Raw genomic sequence first — 16,298 nt, forward strand, 5'->3', positions numbered from 1 at the left:
CCGATCGCACAATAACTTGCCTAGAGCCTTTCTGATGCACCGTTAACGCCAAAGGCATATTCAGGTAGACCGGTGTTTGATCCTTGTTGCCGATCTGGCTCAGGTGAAAGGGGACAGCCTTTGGCAATGCAATCACATACTTTTGAAACTTCACAAAGTCCTCTTGGTAGCTCTTTGGCAGCGAGATTGACGTAGAGAGCTGCCAGCGCGGCGCATGCTGGAAGACACTCAATGCTTGCTCGCTTTGAAAATCCTCCAGCTGACTGTCTTTGTCTCGAGTGATCTCCCTTGCCTATGCTCATAGGAGCGTGATGTCAACAGCGAGATGTGCAAATCGCTACTCCCGCACAAAGCCCGTGTGTTCTGCTTCCAAGTTAGGAAACGCTCCATTTTTTGGTCCGCAGAAACTTCTTCGCTGGCCACTGCAAGCAAAGAGGGCGTCCTTCTGCTTCCGCCAACCGCTAAAACTCTACTCATGGACTCTGAACTGCCGCTCTGTGGCATAGTTGCCAATGGTTTCAGCAGCAGCGATAACTTTCCTTTTTAAAGCAGCAGAGTACTGCCTGCGCGGTGCTGTCATGGCATAAAATGATGGGAACAATATCTTGGCTGTCGTTATGGGTGCCCAGTTGAAGCAAAGGCCACTGGCCACTGTTTCACGCCTGCTACGGCTGCTAACCTAGCATCTAGCACATAAGCCTGCAAACACCTGATGACGATAGCATCAGGCTATGCCAAAACCAAAACCGAATTTCGGCCGAAAATTCTTGGGACCCGCATATTGTACAGGATCTAAATTTTATACCCTACAATCTAGAAAAAGCCCCAGGCTATACGCGGGCTTTTATGGCATTTCAAAGTCATGGCCACAGTGTTGTTGCTATGGGGCTTTTATTTTTTTTACCATGTCAGGTGCAACATAGCCTTAGTTAGCTTTTGCTCTGCAAAACCCAGCATAACTAGGCTCTCTCTACGTCTGTGTTGTCTGTGTTTGTCTCCTCTTTGTGGTCGCTTCTGGTTTGAACTCCAATTCATGCAGAAAATTTTACATTCAAACTAGGCCAAAGGGAAACCTGCTTGCTGTATCTAATAACGCTAGGCTAATTAGGTGAGCAAATCGGGGCACACAGACCTTTCTTTGCAGTAGCAGCGTCTCGTTTCCCATGCAGGTTCCTGGGCGCATTCGTGCAGGAGTGCAGGACTTGGGCAAAGCGTGCATCAGTCTGACCAAATCAGCCGGTGCTTGCCAGAGCAGCCCTGGGGACATCTACACACAGCGAGAGCTGGCTGAAAATGCCCGTTCAGTTTCAGAAAAGGTGAGCAAACTCCAAGAGGGGGCATTTTTATGATATTTTCTCAGTGATCTGTTCCCGAAAAGGCTTGTTAGGGATCGTAAATTGACAGCAAATATATATTATTTGTGTAGGTGCATTGCTTAATCATGGATAAAAATAAAATTGAGAAATAAGCTTATACAGTAGGATCTCTTTGATAAAATTGTGGCTTATATAAATTTTAGTCTTATACAGATTTGTAAAATTCCCCAGGTGATTTTTTTTGTGCCCAATAAGCCAAAATTTGGATGTTCTGAATACTCTTCCGAGTCGAGCAACAGCCCACAGCAGCTTGCCGACAACAGAGGTGCATGTAGACAGTGCACAGAGTGTCATAGCTGGACTTATCACGTGCCAAAATCTCGGAGAATGAGCCCCTGATTGCTTTCGATATCATTATGTGTGAGCGTGGTGAAAGGTCACATGCATCCAACACCCGTGGAGTGAAAGCAGATCAAGTTATGAATGCAGGTGCCATGCGTTCAGAAAGCAGCAACAAAACTACAGCTACTATTGACTAACTAGGCTTGTGCAAATGTTTCAGTATGAACAAATATTACTGTATATAAATTCGCTTTGTTGACTAACTAGGCTTGTGCAAATGTTTCAGTATGAACAAATATTACTGTATATAAATTTGCTTTGTTACGAATTTAAATCATTGAAAGTTTTGTATACTTGAAATGAATTAATCTATGTATATTAGTCCGCATGTAACACTTTGTAAAGGTAGCTTCACTGCAGTAGATAACAAAGTGTATATTAACCTGAATGTAACCTCCTGTAAAGGTAGTAGCGGGACGCTAAGCATGAAAGCACCTGCCTAAGTGTATAATAAAGGGGCTCTGCATCACTTTTTCAATAACCATGGAATGGTTTTGCTGAAAGATCTTATTGCCTCATGAATTCAACGCCGCAAAAATTTGAGGTATCTGAGTACGAGTGGACTTATAAAGATTTGTCACACACTGCAATCGTGTTCTCTCTACTCTCGTCCTGACAAAAGCGCTAGAAGCTAAGCAGGAGGGGACGGCATGGGCAACAAAAATGTGTCACACCCCCCTTGTGACCTTGAACACTTCTTTGTTTTTTGTTCTTTGAATGTGCGACCTATTTAGTGTGATCGCATGCGCACGCGTTGACATTTCGCAGCCTCCCGTGGTGATCTCTGTAATAACCGAGGGCACTGTGTTTAAATCAGCCAATTGCTGACAGAAGGCCCTCTACGAGTGATTTTTGAGCATCTTCCATGATTTTTCGAGAAAGGAAAAAGCAAGTTTTAGCCGACTTTGATCATTTATTCTAAATTACAGGCCACGTGCTGCGCTATAATATTTTGCTCGCGTGTTATTGCGAGCCTCGACTACCGAGTGGCAGCGTTTTCTGACCATGCTGAAGAAGTGTTGCAGGTCCTTTTAATTTGCATGTAACCTCCTATAAAAGTGGTTTCACAGCAGTAAAAAAGTGCATGAGTGAAACAGCTGCGCTATTTGGACCATTCTGTGGCTAAGTTGTTTTCCTGCGCCATCCTGTACCGAACCATCTTTGTTGCGCCTAACTCGTTTATCAGCACCATACTGCGCAACAGCACCCAAATTTAGCTGCAAAGTGCAACAGCCATGCATTCAAGTCCCATGCCCGTAAACATGTCTGAAACATTGTGTTTTCGGTTTCATCAAATTACCATATATACTCGAATCTAAGGCGATGTTTTTTTTTTTCGAAGAAATAATGTGCGAACGTGGGGGGGAGGGGGGTTGGCTTATATTCGAGTACCATGATTTGGCTGCCGCTGCCGCCTGCCTGAAGGACCGGCCGGGCTAGCAGCATTACAGCCCTCGATGCGCCGATCTCAAGCTACCCATTTTGCATGCCGGAGGCTCATTTCCACGATATTCTACGGTAGCTGCACAGTGACAAGGTCGCTCAGACATGTTCAGTGAGAGAGTAGAAGTCCCTATGGCTTTCGTATGGTTCATTGTCCTGAAATCTCGAAGTCCCATGTTCACGCAGCGAGGGTCGTAGAGCCGGCAAGATTTCACGTTAGAAAAGCCATGGAAAAACGGGAAGACGTGGATCGTGTCACATGATTACCGCCGATGAATGGATGGATTGACATGCCTGCTCTGTGTTAAAATAGAAATGAAATACGTAATTTGCTCACTGAAGTTTTAAATGAAATGAATTCTCAGCCAAACCCGGTTTCCAAAAAAGAAAAAAAAGAAGTAAAATTCAACCCGGCTATTGCCATCTTAACCACCGATCGGCTACCACGTGGCGGACGGTGGGGAGAGGAAGCCCAATGTTGATCTATGGTCATTCTTCTGAAACCGATCGTGCAGTGTAGTTGTGCCTCTTGCTCACGAAACACTTGTGTCAATTGTGCTTCAAATTCTATGGTACCTACCAAGCGGTGCCTCTACAGCACGCCGTTTAAGCGGAAAGTTGTGTTACATGCGGAAAAGACATCGAACTTGTGAGCGCAGCAAGAGTTCGGCGTGCACGAAAAGAGTGTGCGCCAATGGCGAAAACAACGTGCGGAACTTTTCGGTTGTGCAGCAACCCGCGTGGCGTTCACTGGACCGAAAACCGGCCAACACCATGTGGTGGAAGAAGTTGTTCGCCGATTTTGTTCAAGAACAGAAGGAAGTGGGAATTCCCATGACAACTGAAATTATTCAGGCGAAGGCTGGAGAAGTCGCCATAGCGAATGGTGTCTCAGGAGCCTGTTTCAAAGCCAGCAGGGGCTGGACAATACGCTTCATGAAACGGTTTGGATTGAGCCTGTGACGACGAACCGCTGTGTGTCAATAGCTCGGCCTACATTCGAGGAACGTTTTTTTTTTTTTTTTTTCTGGCTTTTCCAATTTCGGGGGTCGGCCTAGATTCGAGGGCGACGACGAGTATATACGGTAGGCAGGGGGACACAATCTCCCCAATGCTATTTACCGCGTGCTTACAGAAAGTTTTCAGAAGCCTAGAATGGGAACAGTTAGGGATAAGAGTTAATGGAGAATACCTTAGTAACCTGCGCTTTGCCGATGACATTGCATTGCTGAGTAACACGGGGGACGAATTGCAACTCATGATTAAGGAGTTAGACAAAGAGAGCAGAAAAGTGGGTCTTAAAGTTAATCTGCAGAAAACGAAAGTAATGTACAACAACCTCGGAAAGGAGCAGCGCTTCGAGATAGGTAATAGTGCACTTGAAGTTGTAAAAGACTATGTCTACTTAGGACAGGTAATAACCGCAGTGCCGAATCACGAGATTGAAGTAACTAGAAGAATAAGAATGGGTTGGAGCACATTCGGCCAGCACTCCCAAATTATTACAGGTAGATTGCCACTATCCCTCAAGAGGAAGGTATATAACAGCTGTATCTTGCCGGTACTTAGCTACGGAGCAGAAACCTGGAGACTTACAAAGAGGGTTCAGCTTAAATTGAGGACGACGCAGCGAGCAATGGAAAGAAAAATGGTAGGTGTAACGTTAAGAGACAAGAAGAGAGCAGAGTGGATTAGGGGACAAACGGGGGTTAAGGATATCATAGTTGAAATGAAGAAGAAATGGACATGGGCCGGGCATGTAGCGCATAGACAGGATAACCACTGGTCATTAAGGGTAACTAACTGGATTCCCAGAGAAGGGAAGCGGCTTAGGGGGAGACAGAAGGTTAGGTGGGCAGATGAGATTAAGAAGTTTGCGGGTATAAATTGGCAACAGCAAGCACAGGACCGGGTTAACTGGCGGAACATGGGTTAGGCCTTTGTCCTGCAGTGGACGTAGTAGTCAGGCTGATGATGATGATGTTGATATACGGTAGTAATAGTCTCAGTATTGTCAAGGCTGTGATCGCTCCAGCAGCTGTAAACTTTGATTCTAAGGGCGCGGTCACAATCGTTCGCGGTGTGTAGCAACGTTAGTACAAAAAATAGAAAGCTGGTGGGGTAAATCGGGTAATTGATGGTGACTGTTGCTGTGCAAACACCAGCCATCATGAGTACATGACCTCCAGCGATCCGTGTATCAGAGCCTTGCCAAGCAGTCTTCCAAATTTGTCGCGAAAGGCCCACTGATTACCGAATAGCTGGCTCCAGTGTTGACAAGAACAGTGACCTGGCCATCGAGTATCACATCGGCGTCGCTGGTTTATCTCCGTGCGTTGCGGTTGGATCGTGGCATAAGGTCACAGCTACGTCAGTTTGCTCCCCTGCTTCCACTTGACATTGTCAAGTCTTTTTTTTTTTTTTTAGCTGGGAAGTTTATACTTCAGGGCTTTGTCTGGCTTGCAGCATGTTCTTCAAATTTCATTGTGATGGCAGGGGAGGGTGTTTTATTGTGCACCCAAGCATCGTGCAGGATGTGGAAGCGCTTGGCAAAGTTTGATGCTTTGACCATAGAATGGTAAGGTCTTGAATTCACCTAGACTTGAAGAAGGAACGACAGAAACTGATACGCAAGAAGCCAATCAATGAGCTAGCACTGAGAGGGAAAGTACAGAAATTCAGAGTCTCGTTTCAGAACACCTACTCGGTTCTTATTGAGGAAACCAACCTTAGCGTTGACGCAATGAATAATAATCTGACGAGTGTCATTACAGAATGTGCAGTGGAAGTTGAAAGTATGGTAATTAGGCAGGACACTGGCATGCTGTCCTTTGAGATGAATAATCTTATCAAGAAACGTCAAAGCATGAAAGGCTCAAACACAACAAACAAAATACAGTTACCAAAGCTTTCGAAGTTGATTAATAAGTGTAAGGTATCCAATGTAAGAAGGTATAACCTGGAGAGAATCGAACTCGCTTTATAGAACGGAAGAAGCGTCAAAGCGGGGAAGAGGAAATTCGGGATAGGCAAAAACCCAATGTATGCACTATGGGACAAGGAAGGCAAAGTAACTACCAATATGGATAGAATAATTAAAACAGCAGAAAAGTCTTAGAGAGCTGTACAGTAGCTGGGACAACCACAACCATATTGTAAGAACTAGCTGTAATTCAGATGACATCCCGCCAATAATGACAGAAGAAGTCGAAAAGTCTTGGAGGGAATGCAAGACATTGGCAGGGCTGCTAATGAGGATCAGATAACATCAGATCTGCTAAAAGACGGAGGACAGATTGTACTAGAAAATCTAGCCACCCTGTTTACGAAGTGTCTCCTGACAGGGAGGGTACAAGAATCTTAGAAGAATGCTAACATCATCTTAATTTTAAGAAAGGAGACGACGAGGACTTAAAGAATTACAGGCCGATCAGCTTGTTCTCTATCGTATAGAAGCTATTTACAAAGGTAATTGCTAACAGAAGACATTATGGTCCAATCAATCAATGGAACAAGCAAGATATCAAACGAGCTACTTAACAATCAACCACATTCATACTATCAAAAAGGTAATAGAGAAATGCTCGGAATACAGCCAACCACTATACATAGCCTTTATAGATTACGAAAAGGCATTTGATTCAGTAGAAATATCAGCAGTCATGAAAACGCTGCAGAATCAGGGCGTCGACGAAGCATATGTAAACATCCTGGAAGGAATCTACAGAAGATCAACTACCACAGTAGTGCTCCATAAAGAAAGCGACAGAATACCAATCAAGAAGGGTGTAAGACAAGGAGATACAATCTCCCCAATATTATTTACCGCACGCTTGCCGGAGGTTTTCAGAGGCCTGGAATGCGAAGAGTTAGAGACAAGAGTTAATGGAGAGTACTTTAATAATCTGCGCATTGCTGATGACATTGCATTGCTGATTAACTCAGGGGACGAATCCCAACTAGTGATTACTGAATTGAACAAGGGAGAGCAAGAAGGTAGGTCTTAAAATTAATCTGCAGAAAATGAAAGTAATGTACAACAACCTCAGAGGAGAACCATGCTTCGAGATACGTAATAGGGCACTTGAAGTTGCAAAAGCTTACATCTACTTAGGACAGGTAGTAACCGTGAAGCCGAACAACGACATTGTATTAACTAGAAGAACAAGAATGGAGTGGAGCACATTTGGCAGGCACTCTCAAATCATGACTGGTGAATTGCCACTATTCCTCAAGAGAAAGGTATATATCAGCTGCATCTGACTGGTACTTACCTATGGAGCAGAAACACGGAGGCTTACAAAGAGGGTTTATCTTAAATTGAGGTCGATGCAGTGAGTCATGGAAAAGAAAATGATAGGTGTAACCTTAAGAGACAAGAAGAAAGCCGAGTGGATCAGGGAACAAGCAGGGGTTAAAGATATTATAGAAGTCTAGAAGAAGAAATGGAAATGGGCCGGGCATGTAGCTTGTAGGCAGGATAGCTGCGGGTCATTAAGGATAATGGACTGGATTTCCAGAGAAGGCAAACGTGTTAGAGGGAGACAGAAAGTTAGGTGGGCAGATGAGATTAAGAAGTTTGCGAATATAGGTGGCAGCAGCAAGCACAGGACCGAGTTGACTGGCGTATCGTAAGAGAGGCCTTTGTCCTGCAGTGGACGTAGTCAGGCTGATCATGATGATGAAGCTAACTACACCAACTACATGTGGGCTGCATGAGGCAAAACCAACTTTACTGAGGGTTATAGCACCTCCGGGGGGGTTCACTGAACTTCGAGAATTGCTTTGTGGTTGATACTGCAATGAGCTGCACAAGGTCTGCCTTTTTGATAACTTATACTGGAAGCATTAGAAAAGAAAACCAGGCTGCAGCCTCTGAAGAATGCACTAATACAACTTATGACAATCTTGTGGCTTAGCCGCACCCTTTTCGGCAACAGCCTAGTCATGCTGTTAGGTGCCGCATCCTCGATGCATTCTTGCAAGATCAGGATAGCAGAGACGTCAAGAAATCTTACTGCACTGATGCTATCATTACAAAAGTAGTGCTGTTCTGAGCATCCTGGATGCTCTTAGTAGGTGGCAGCCCAGATCTATTCTGCTACTGTTTGTTGCCGCCTCTTTGTGCATGACCACTCGTGCATTGCAGAAATGTAGAGTACACGTCACTTGCAAGAAGCTTGCCATTGCCATGTTTATCTAACAAGATACTTGTGGTACTTGAGCGCAGTCGGGAACAATATGGACATGAAGAACATTCCCATGTGTATGAATTGTGTGTGTACGGTACAGCGATTGTGTGACCCCAGTAGGTTGCACACTGCATGCAACTAGCCAGGGATGATTGGTTTTGCTTAGCAGCAGGAGATGAGTTTCAACGAAATGAAACAAGTTTTCACTCTGTTGCAGATCACAGTGTTAACTCATGCAAATGTATCTGGGGAAGCCCACCCGTCTTTTCATAAGCCATTGTAACAGTCTTGGAAGTCTATCTTGGCGTTGCCACTGCACACTATAAGACGGAGAGCCATAATGTTTTTCTATATTGCCGCATGTTGTTAGGCACCTACTGAAGTCTTGCACTGCTTCCTGCTCTTATGAATTCTGCCAGACCACCTGACAAGCCAAACGCGCCATGCAACGCTGGCTGCACGTGTCAACGCACCACGCCCTGGAAAAAGAAGGCTGGCGGTTCTTCGAAGGAGCGGGACGCGGCGAGACGCAAAAGAAGAAGCTGACGAGCTTTTCACTAGCGAGATCAGGATAACCTTTGTGTATTTTGTTGACGGGCACAAGTTTGCCATAATTAAATAGCTGTTTTATCTTCCGGCGTTGCATTTGTTGGTTACAAACTGGTGGACGTGCTGGGTATGATTCCAAGCCCGTCTCAGGTTAGGGAACTTAGCTCAGAGCCCCGAAAGTTGGAGCAAGCGCAGTTGACTCCCGTACACCAACACACGAGTCGCCGCCTACGAGGTGAGCAGCCGGAGTTTGGTGCCCTCTTCGATTCTTCGAGACCAGTGGAGGACATGAGTTCCAGAGCGCCTGCAATGGCCGCCCAAGTGACTTTATTTCCATCGCACATCGTCATGGACCCACCCCGAATACGAGAGGTCTTCCATGGTGATATTTTCGAGGATTCCGAGGACTGGCTCAACGGTTTCGAACGCGTCGCCAGACTGAACAGTTGGAACGAGGACAGGAAACTTCGCTACGTCTACGTGGCACTGCAAGATTCTGCGCGTACGTGGTTCGAAAACCACGAAGCGCCCTTGTTGTCATGGGACGACTTTTGAAGAGAGTTCCTTGCTACGTACCCAAACACGGACCGCCAAGAAATCGCGGAGGCCGCTCTTCAGACGCGAAACCAACGAAACAACGAGAGCGTCGCCATGTACATTGAAGACATGTCTCGACTGTTCCGCCGGGCCGACCCGAACAGGGCTGAGGAAAAGAAGTTACAGCACCTGATGCGTGGAGTGAAAGAGGAACTTTTTGCAGGCCTGGTGCGTAATTCACCCCGCTCTCTTGCTGAGTTCAGATCAGAGGCGACAATGATAGAAAAGACCCTGCAGCAGCGCGCGCGCCAATACAACAGGAACGTAAGCGTGTGATCTGTTAGCGCGGCGTCGACCACCCTCACAAGTAACATTGACCTCTTGCGTGAAATGGTGAGGGCTGTCGTAAGGGAAGAACTTCAGAAAATACAAATGACTCAAGGTCATCCAGCTATGTCCTCACTAGCCGACGTTGTGCGCGAAGAAGTGCGGCAAGCAGTTCTTCAACCACAACCTCAGGTACTACAGCGCGCAAAACCGGAGCCTCCGCCTCAGTTGTCTTACGCGCAAGTAGTACGACAGGACCTCAAACGCATGAATCGGACGGCTATGACTGCTGTGATGCCTCTGACGTTTTCTCTGAATACGCCGCTACCAATGCCGAAAGCAAGACCACGTAAGAGCGATGTATGGCGCACTGTAGACCGGCGGCCCCTCTGCTACCACTGCGAAGAAGCAGGCCACCTTTACCGGGCGTGCCAGTATCGTCGAGCGGGACTGCGTGGTTTTCCAGTCGAAGCACTGTGCCTGCGGAACGGTGAACGGCCCTACGAAATCGAAGAGTACTTGTCTTCACTATATTCACCTCAAGACATGCAACAACGGGAGTCACGTTCGACAGCACCGATGCACTATCGGTCGCCGAGTCCTCGTCCGCCATCAAATCTCCGAAGACCACATTCTCCTAGCCCACGGCGGGAAAACTAGAGCCAGCGACCTCTGGAGGTGAGGCCGCTGATATACTGACAACTGAAGACCCTCCATTGTTAGCCCGACAGGACAGCGGCAGTTACGCAACGACGGACAAGTGCAGTAGTAGCGACGTTATCTCCGAGATATTAGTCACGATCGACGATGTCGAGGCCATTGCGCTAATAGACACTGGTGCAGACTATTCCGTTGTCAGTAATTCTCTCGTAAGGAAGCTGAAGTAAGTGATAACTGAATGAACCGGACCTCAGATATGTACCGCTGGAGGGCACTTAGTTAGTCCCGTGGGCTTGCGCACCGCAAAGATTGGAATAAGAGGATTCGTGTATGTCGGCAGCTTTATTGTGCTTGCTGAGTGCTCCCGTGAACTGATTATAGGCATGGACTTCTTGCAAACAAACAATGCAGTCATTGACTTGCAAGAGTCCAAGATTTCGTTTTCTACAAAGAATGCCGTCGCCATCTGTCACGCGGAGAAACCAATCGTTCTACCTCTCCGTATTATGGACGAAGATGTAACCGTGCCGTCACGTTCCAGTGTATCCGTTCTTGTGAAGAGTGAAGTTCTCCTTGACTGTGACGGATTAGCGGACGGAAACATCGAACTGCTACTAGAAAAAGGACTATGCGTGGCAAGAGGCCTGGTGAGCCTTCGTGATGGATGTGCGTATGTCCTATTAACTAACTTTGGAAATTAGCTGCAGCATGTCGTGAAGGGAACATCCGTAGCATCGCTGCATGAGTACGCGCAAGTCTCAGATGTTTGCACTCTTGATAAAACTTCAGAGACAGTAGATAACGTACTCCAATCAGTAGACATTGACAGAGAGCTCTCATCATCTCAGAAACAACAGATTGCTGACCTCATCAGAGAGTTCGCCGAGTGCTTCTCGACCTCGTCGAAAGTTGGACGTACTCCCGTCGCAAAGCACTGCATCGTGGTCGAGGAACACGTGAGACCTGTGCATCAGCGCCCATACCGAGTAGCGCCAAAAGAAAGGGAAGTCATCAAGAAGCAAGTGCAGGAAATGCTCAACGATGACGTAATCCAGCCATCCAACAGTCCGTGGGCATCACCGGTTGCGCTAGTCAAAAAGAAGGACAACACGCTGCGATTTTGCGTTGACTACAGAAAGCTGAACCAAGTCACAAAGCGTGATATTTACCCACTTCCGCGGATCGATGATGCCTTGGATAAGTTACGCAATGCTCACTTCTTTTCGTCCTTGGACTTAAAAAGTGGATATTGGCAGATCGAGGTGGATGAACGAGATCGCGAGAAGACGGCGTTTGTGACCCCAGACAGACTATATGAATTCAAAGTGCCCCCTTTCAGTTTGTGCTCTGCTCCCGCTACCTTCCAGAGGATGATGGACACTGTGCTTTCTGGACTCAAGTGGCAATCGTGTCTTGTCTACCTCGACGATGTAGTGGTTTTTTTCTTCTACCTTCGAGCAGCACATCCACTGACTGAGAACGGTACTGGATGCCATTCGCGCGGCAGCACTGACCATCAAACCGGAAAAGTGTCACTTTGGGTTTCGTCAGCTTCGGTTCCTCGGGCACATAGTCAGTGCGGAAAGTGTCCACCCGGACTCAGAAAAGATTGCAGCAGTTGAAAATTTTCCGAAACCGCAAGACAAAAAAGCTGTCAGACGATTTCTGGGACTATGTGCCTACTACAGACGCTTTGTGGAAAACTTTGCTAAGGTCGCTGAGCCTTTGACACGGCTAACGAAAGAAAGTGTAGCATTCTCTTGGCGGGAAGAACAAGAAGCAGCTTTCTCAGACTTGCGACGCCGTTTGCAGTCTCCTCCAATACTTGCCCATTTTGATGAAGAGGCCGATACAGACATGCATACCGACGCGAGTAATGTTTGTCTCGGTGCCATCCTCGTTCCGTGGCAGAATGGAGAAGAAAAGGTCATCGCTTACGCGAGCCGCACTCTATCGAATGCTGAGTCTAATTACTCAGCGACAGAGAAAGAGTGTCTCGCAGTTATGTGGGCCGTCAGCAAGTTTTGCCCATACCTCTACGGGAGACCGTTTCGAGCAATCAGTGATCATCATTCATTGTGTTGGCTGGTAAATATCAAGGACCCTTCAGAAAGACTTGCAAGATGGAGCCTGCGACTGCAGGAACATGACATCACTGTGGTCTACAAGTCCGGTCTCAAGCACAATGACGCGGATTGCCTGCCTCGCGCACCTGTTGAGTCTCCATCATCTGACCAAGAACAAGACATGCCATTTCTTGGAGTTCTGAATGTGTCAAAGATGGCTCGTCTTCAGCGAATGGACCCGGAACTGCGCCCGCTTATCCAATACTTGGAGGGTCGCCAAAATAAGGTACCATGAGTTTTCGTCCGTGGATTGACATCCTATGTCCTCCGGAACGACGTCCTATACAAGCGCAACTTTGGAAACAGCGGTGAGACGTTTCTGCTTCTTGTACCATCATCACTGCGAGCAGAAATTTTAGAAGCGTGTCATGACGACCCACCGGCTGGCCATATGAGTAGTAGTCGCACTTTGGCCAGAATTCGCTGGAAGTATTATTGGCCGAAATTAAGAGATTCGGTGCACCATTATGTCAAGTCATGCCGGGATTGCCAAAGACACAAGATACCACCATCGAAACCAGCGGGTCTGTTTCAACCAATAGAGCCACCAAAAAGGCCATTTCAGCAAGTAGGAATGGATTTGCTTGGTCCATTTCCTCTCTCTTCATCGGGAAAGCGCTTGATTGTTGTAGCAACAGACTACATGACTCGATATGCTGAGACATCACCTCTCGCAAAAGGAACGGCACACGAAGTAGCCCACTTTTTCGACACTCAGATTGTACTACGACATGGCGCACCACACGTTGTCATTACGGACAAAGGAACATCATTTACTGCCCGTTTGATGCAGTCTGTTATGAAGCTCACCCACACCGACCATAGGAGGACTACAGCATACCATCCGCAAACAAACGGATTAACCGAAAGACTCAACAGAACTCTCGCCGACATGATCTCGATGTATGTGGACGTTGAGCACCAGACATGGGACAGTATTTTGCCTTATGCAACATTTGCGTACAATACCGCAGTGCAAGAAACGACACACTTCACGCCATTTCAACTTGCTTATGGTCGGACGTACACAACGACCTTAGACGCGATGTTACCTGTCAATGATTCGAATGAGAGTGACCTGCACATCAGCGACTTTATAGAAAGGGCACAAGAGGCACGGCATTTGGCAAGACATCGTATCATCTTACAACAAGGCTCCGACGCAGGTCGCTATAATCTCAAGCGGAGAGACGTACTGTACCACCCCGGAGACAAAGTGTGGGCGTGGACGCCTGTACGCGCACCTGGCCTATCTGAAAAACTAATGCGGCGCTATTTCGGCCCTTACAAAGTACTTCGCCGGTTAGGCTCGCTAAACTACGAAGTAATTTCTGAAGGGCAAGTGTGCTCAACCCGACGCAGGAATCGCCCAGAAGTCGTACATGTAGTACGAATGAAACCGTACTACGAAAGGCACTGAACGACACAACTGATAAATGTGCTCAAGCATCAGGTCAATACTCCTGTACAAAACTGTTCGACGTCAGCGTACGCATCGGGACGATGCGTTTCGGGAGGAGGACTAATGCCGCATGTTGTTAGGCACCTACTGAAGTCTTGCGCTGCTTCCTGCTCTTATGAATTCTGCCAGACCACCTGACAAGCCAAACGCGCCATGCAACGCTGGCTGCATGTGTCAACGCACCACGCCCTGGAAAAAGAAGGCTGGCGGTTTTTCGAAGGAGCGGGACACGGCGAGACGCAAAAGAAGAGGTTGACGAGCTCTTCACTAGCGAGCACAGGATAACCTTTGTGTATTTTGTTGACGGGCACAAGTTCACCATAATTAAATAGCTGTTTTAGCTTCCGGCGTTGCGTTTGTTCGTTACAATATATATAGGCAACGTAATTGTCTAAAAAAAATTTATCAACTTTGGGGGTAGCTCGAGCCAACGTAGCAACAAGTGTACAATGGGTACTTCCGACTAGGTGTGGGAACGTCGGGTCGGCGAAAAGATGAATTCCAGCATAAAACATAACGACTGTTTATTTGCTTATTAGCAGCAGCGGGTGAGCGTACTGATGCTGCGCACATCTTGGTCGCAAAGGAAAAAAACTTGCAATCTTGGCAGCCTGTGTGAGTAGCCGCCACCAGCAATGCATGTCTCTGGTGATGCTGCGGTGGTGCTGTGGCTTATTAGAAGGTGATGCAACATACTTAGTCAACGCCTAGCTGAAAGATAGCGAGGTGGAGGCAGGGCGGCAGTATGTGGAAGGTGTGGTGTCACCATGCATGCATTGGATGCCCAAGACTTGTTCATTGTGCTGGCTTTGTTGTTTGTAGCAGCAGCAGCACCAGCAGCACATATTGTCACGGGCTAAGTAGATGCCTGAGGATGACGACGACGAAGTGCTGAACGTGAATGTGCTCAGACTGCAGTAGCGTTGTACGCATTTGCTCGCCAGTATATACTTTATTCCCCGTAACATCATTGGTGGAGGTGCGGGGATGCAATATTCGGGGGTGCAAGTTTGTATTCAGTGGCTACTGCATCCTTGTGGAGTTATGTGGCAATCCTAGCAGATTCTTATTTACCCGGTCTAGTTCATCATATTGTGATCCAAATGCCCTGACATTATTTACAATGTGCTGCAGGTTTCACACATTATGGCTGCCCTGCAGGCCGGCTCTCGAGGCACCCAAGCATGCATAAATGCAGCCAGCACGGTGAGTGGCATTATCGGTGACCTGGACACGACCATCATGTTTGCCACCGCGGGTACCCTGCACTCTGAGAAAGAAGGCGACCAGTTTGTCGACCACCGGGAGAACATCCTCAAGACGGCCAAGGCCCTGGTGGAAGACACCAAGACCCTGGTGGCCGGCGCAGCATCCAGCCAAGAGCAGTTAGCCGTGGCCGCCCAGAATGCCGTCTCTACCATTGTGCAGCTGGCCGAGGCAGTCAAACTGGGTGCTGCCTCACTAGGTGCTCACAATCCGGAAGCCCAAGTGCTGCTCGTCAATGCGGTCAAGGACGTTGCCGCCGCCTTGGGAGACCTAGTGCAGGCCACCAAGGCCGCCTCAGGAAAGGGCATCGACCATCCAGCCATGGCACACCTGAAAGATTCAGCAAAGGTATTTGATACAATGAAAACATGCAACCGCTTCATCGACTTGCGCTAAAGAGGAAACCACCAAGTTATAAAAAGTTGATCTAGAACTCTTGGAATCAAGCAGTGAGCACTTATGCTGTGATTGTCACACCTGTGGTTTGGGCTCTTTCCTGGTTCTAGCTGAAAATTTCTCTTTTAAGTTTATACACAGACCTTTTTACCCTCAGGGTTGAAATCTATTACAGTGGGTAGTGCTTACAGATGAAAAAAAGTGGTCATTTCTAATTATGCAACAGTACCATTAAAAATAAAATATCCACAATGTATACAGGCAAGTGCTGTGAAAAAGAGTGAAATTATATTGGTAGTTTGTTGTATATAGATTTGCTCCTCAAAATGTGCGCAAATAGTGACCAAGTTCTTTTGTTTTTTGTGTATGATACACATGCTAAAAACCCCTTTGATGACGAGTCAAGTCTTCTTGCCTTGCGCATCATACCCTATTCGAGCTTACGAGGGAGTTCAGCATCTTTTTCAATGAAATGGCACTCTTTCATAGAAACCCTGTATTGCTTTGTGTAATCAATCATCCCTGGCAACATGTTGCATACTTCGGCTTCCACAGTACACGTGCCATTGTCATGGATGTGTTCATCACACTTGCTTCACTCCAGACCTTGCACAGGTGAAGT

The 16,298-nt window shown here is 47.1% G+C and overlaps 1 protein-coding gene across 4 annotated transcripts in view; it reads left to right on the top strand.

Moving 5' to 3' along the window:
• The window catches only part of rhea (Talin_middle and talin-RS domain-containing protein rhea), a 908,869-nt gene that overhangs the window by 655,581 nt on the left and 236,990 nt on the right, over positions 1-16,298 (top strand). For all 4 annotated transcript variants that reach the window (XM_037423602.2, XM_037423605.2, XM_037423603.2 and 1 more), the window contains exons 44-45: positions 1,170-1,316; positions 15,149-15,628. In XM_037423602.2, the coding sequence (XP_037279499.2) occupies positions 1,170-1,316; positions 15,149-15,628 (627 nt within the window). The remainder of the gene's footprint in view (positions 1-1,169; positions 1,317-15,148; positions 15,629-16,298) is intronic.

Source organism: Rhipicephalus microplus, chromosome 4 (assembly GCF_043290135.1).
Source record: "Rhipicephalus microplus isolate Deutch F79 chromosome 4, USDA_Rmic, whole genome shotgun sequence".
Lineage (NCBI taxonomy): Eukaryota > Metazoa > Arthropoda > Arachnida > Ixodida > Ixodidae > Rhipicephalus > Rhipicephalus microplus.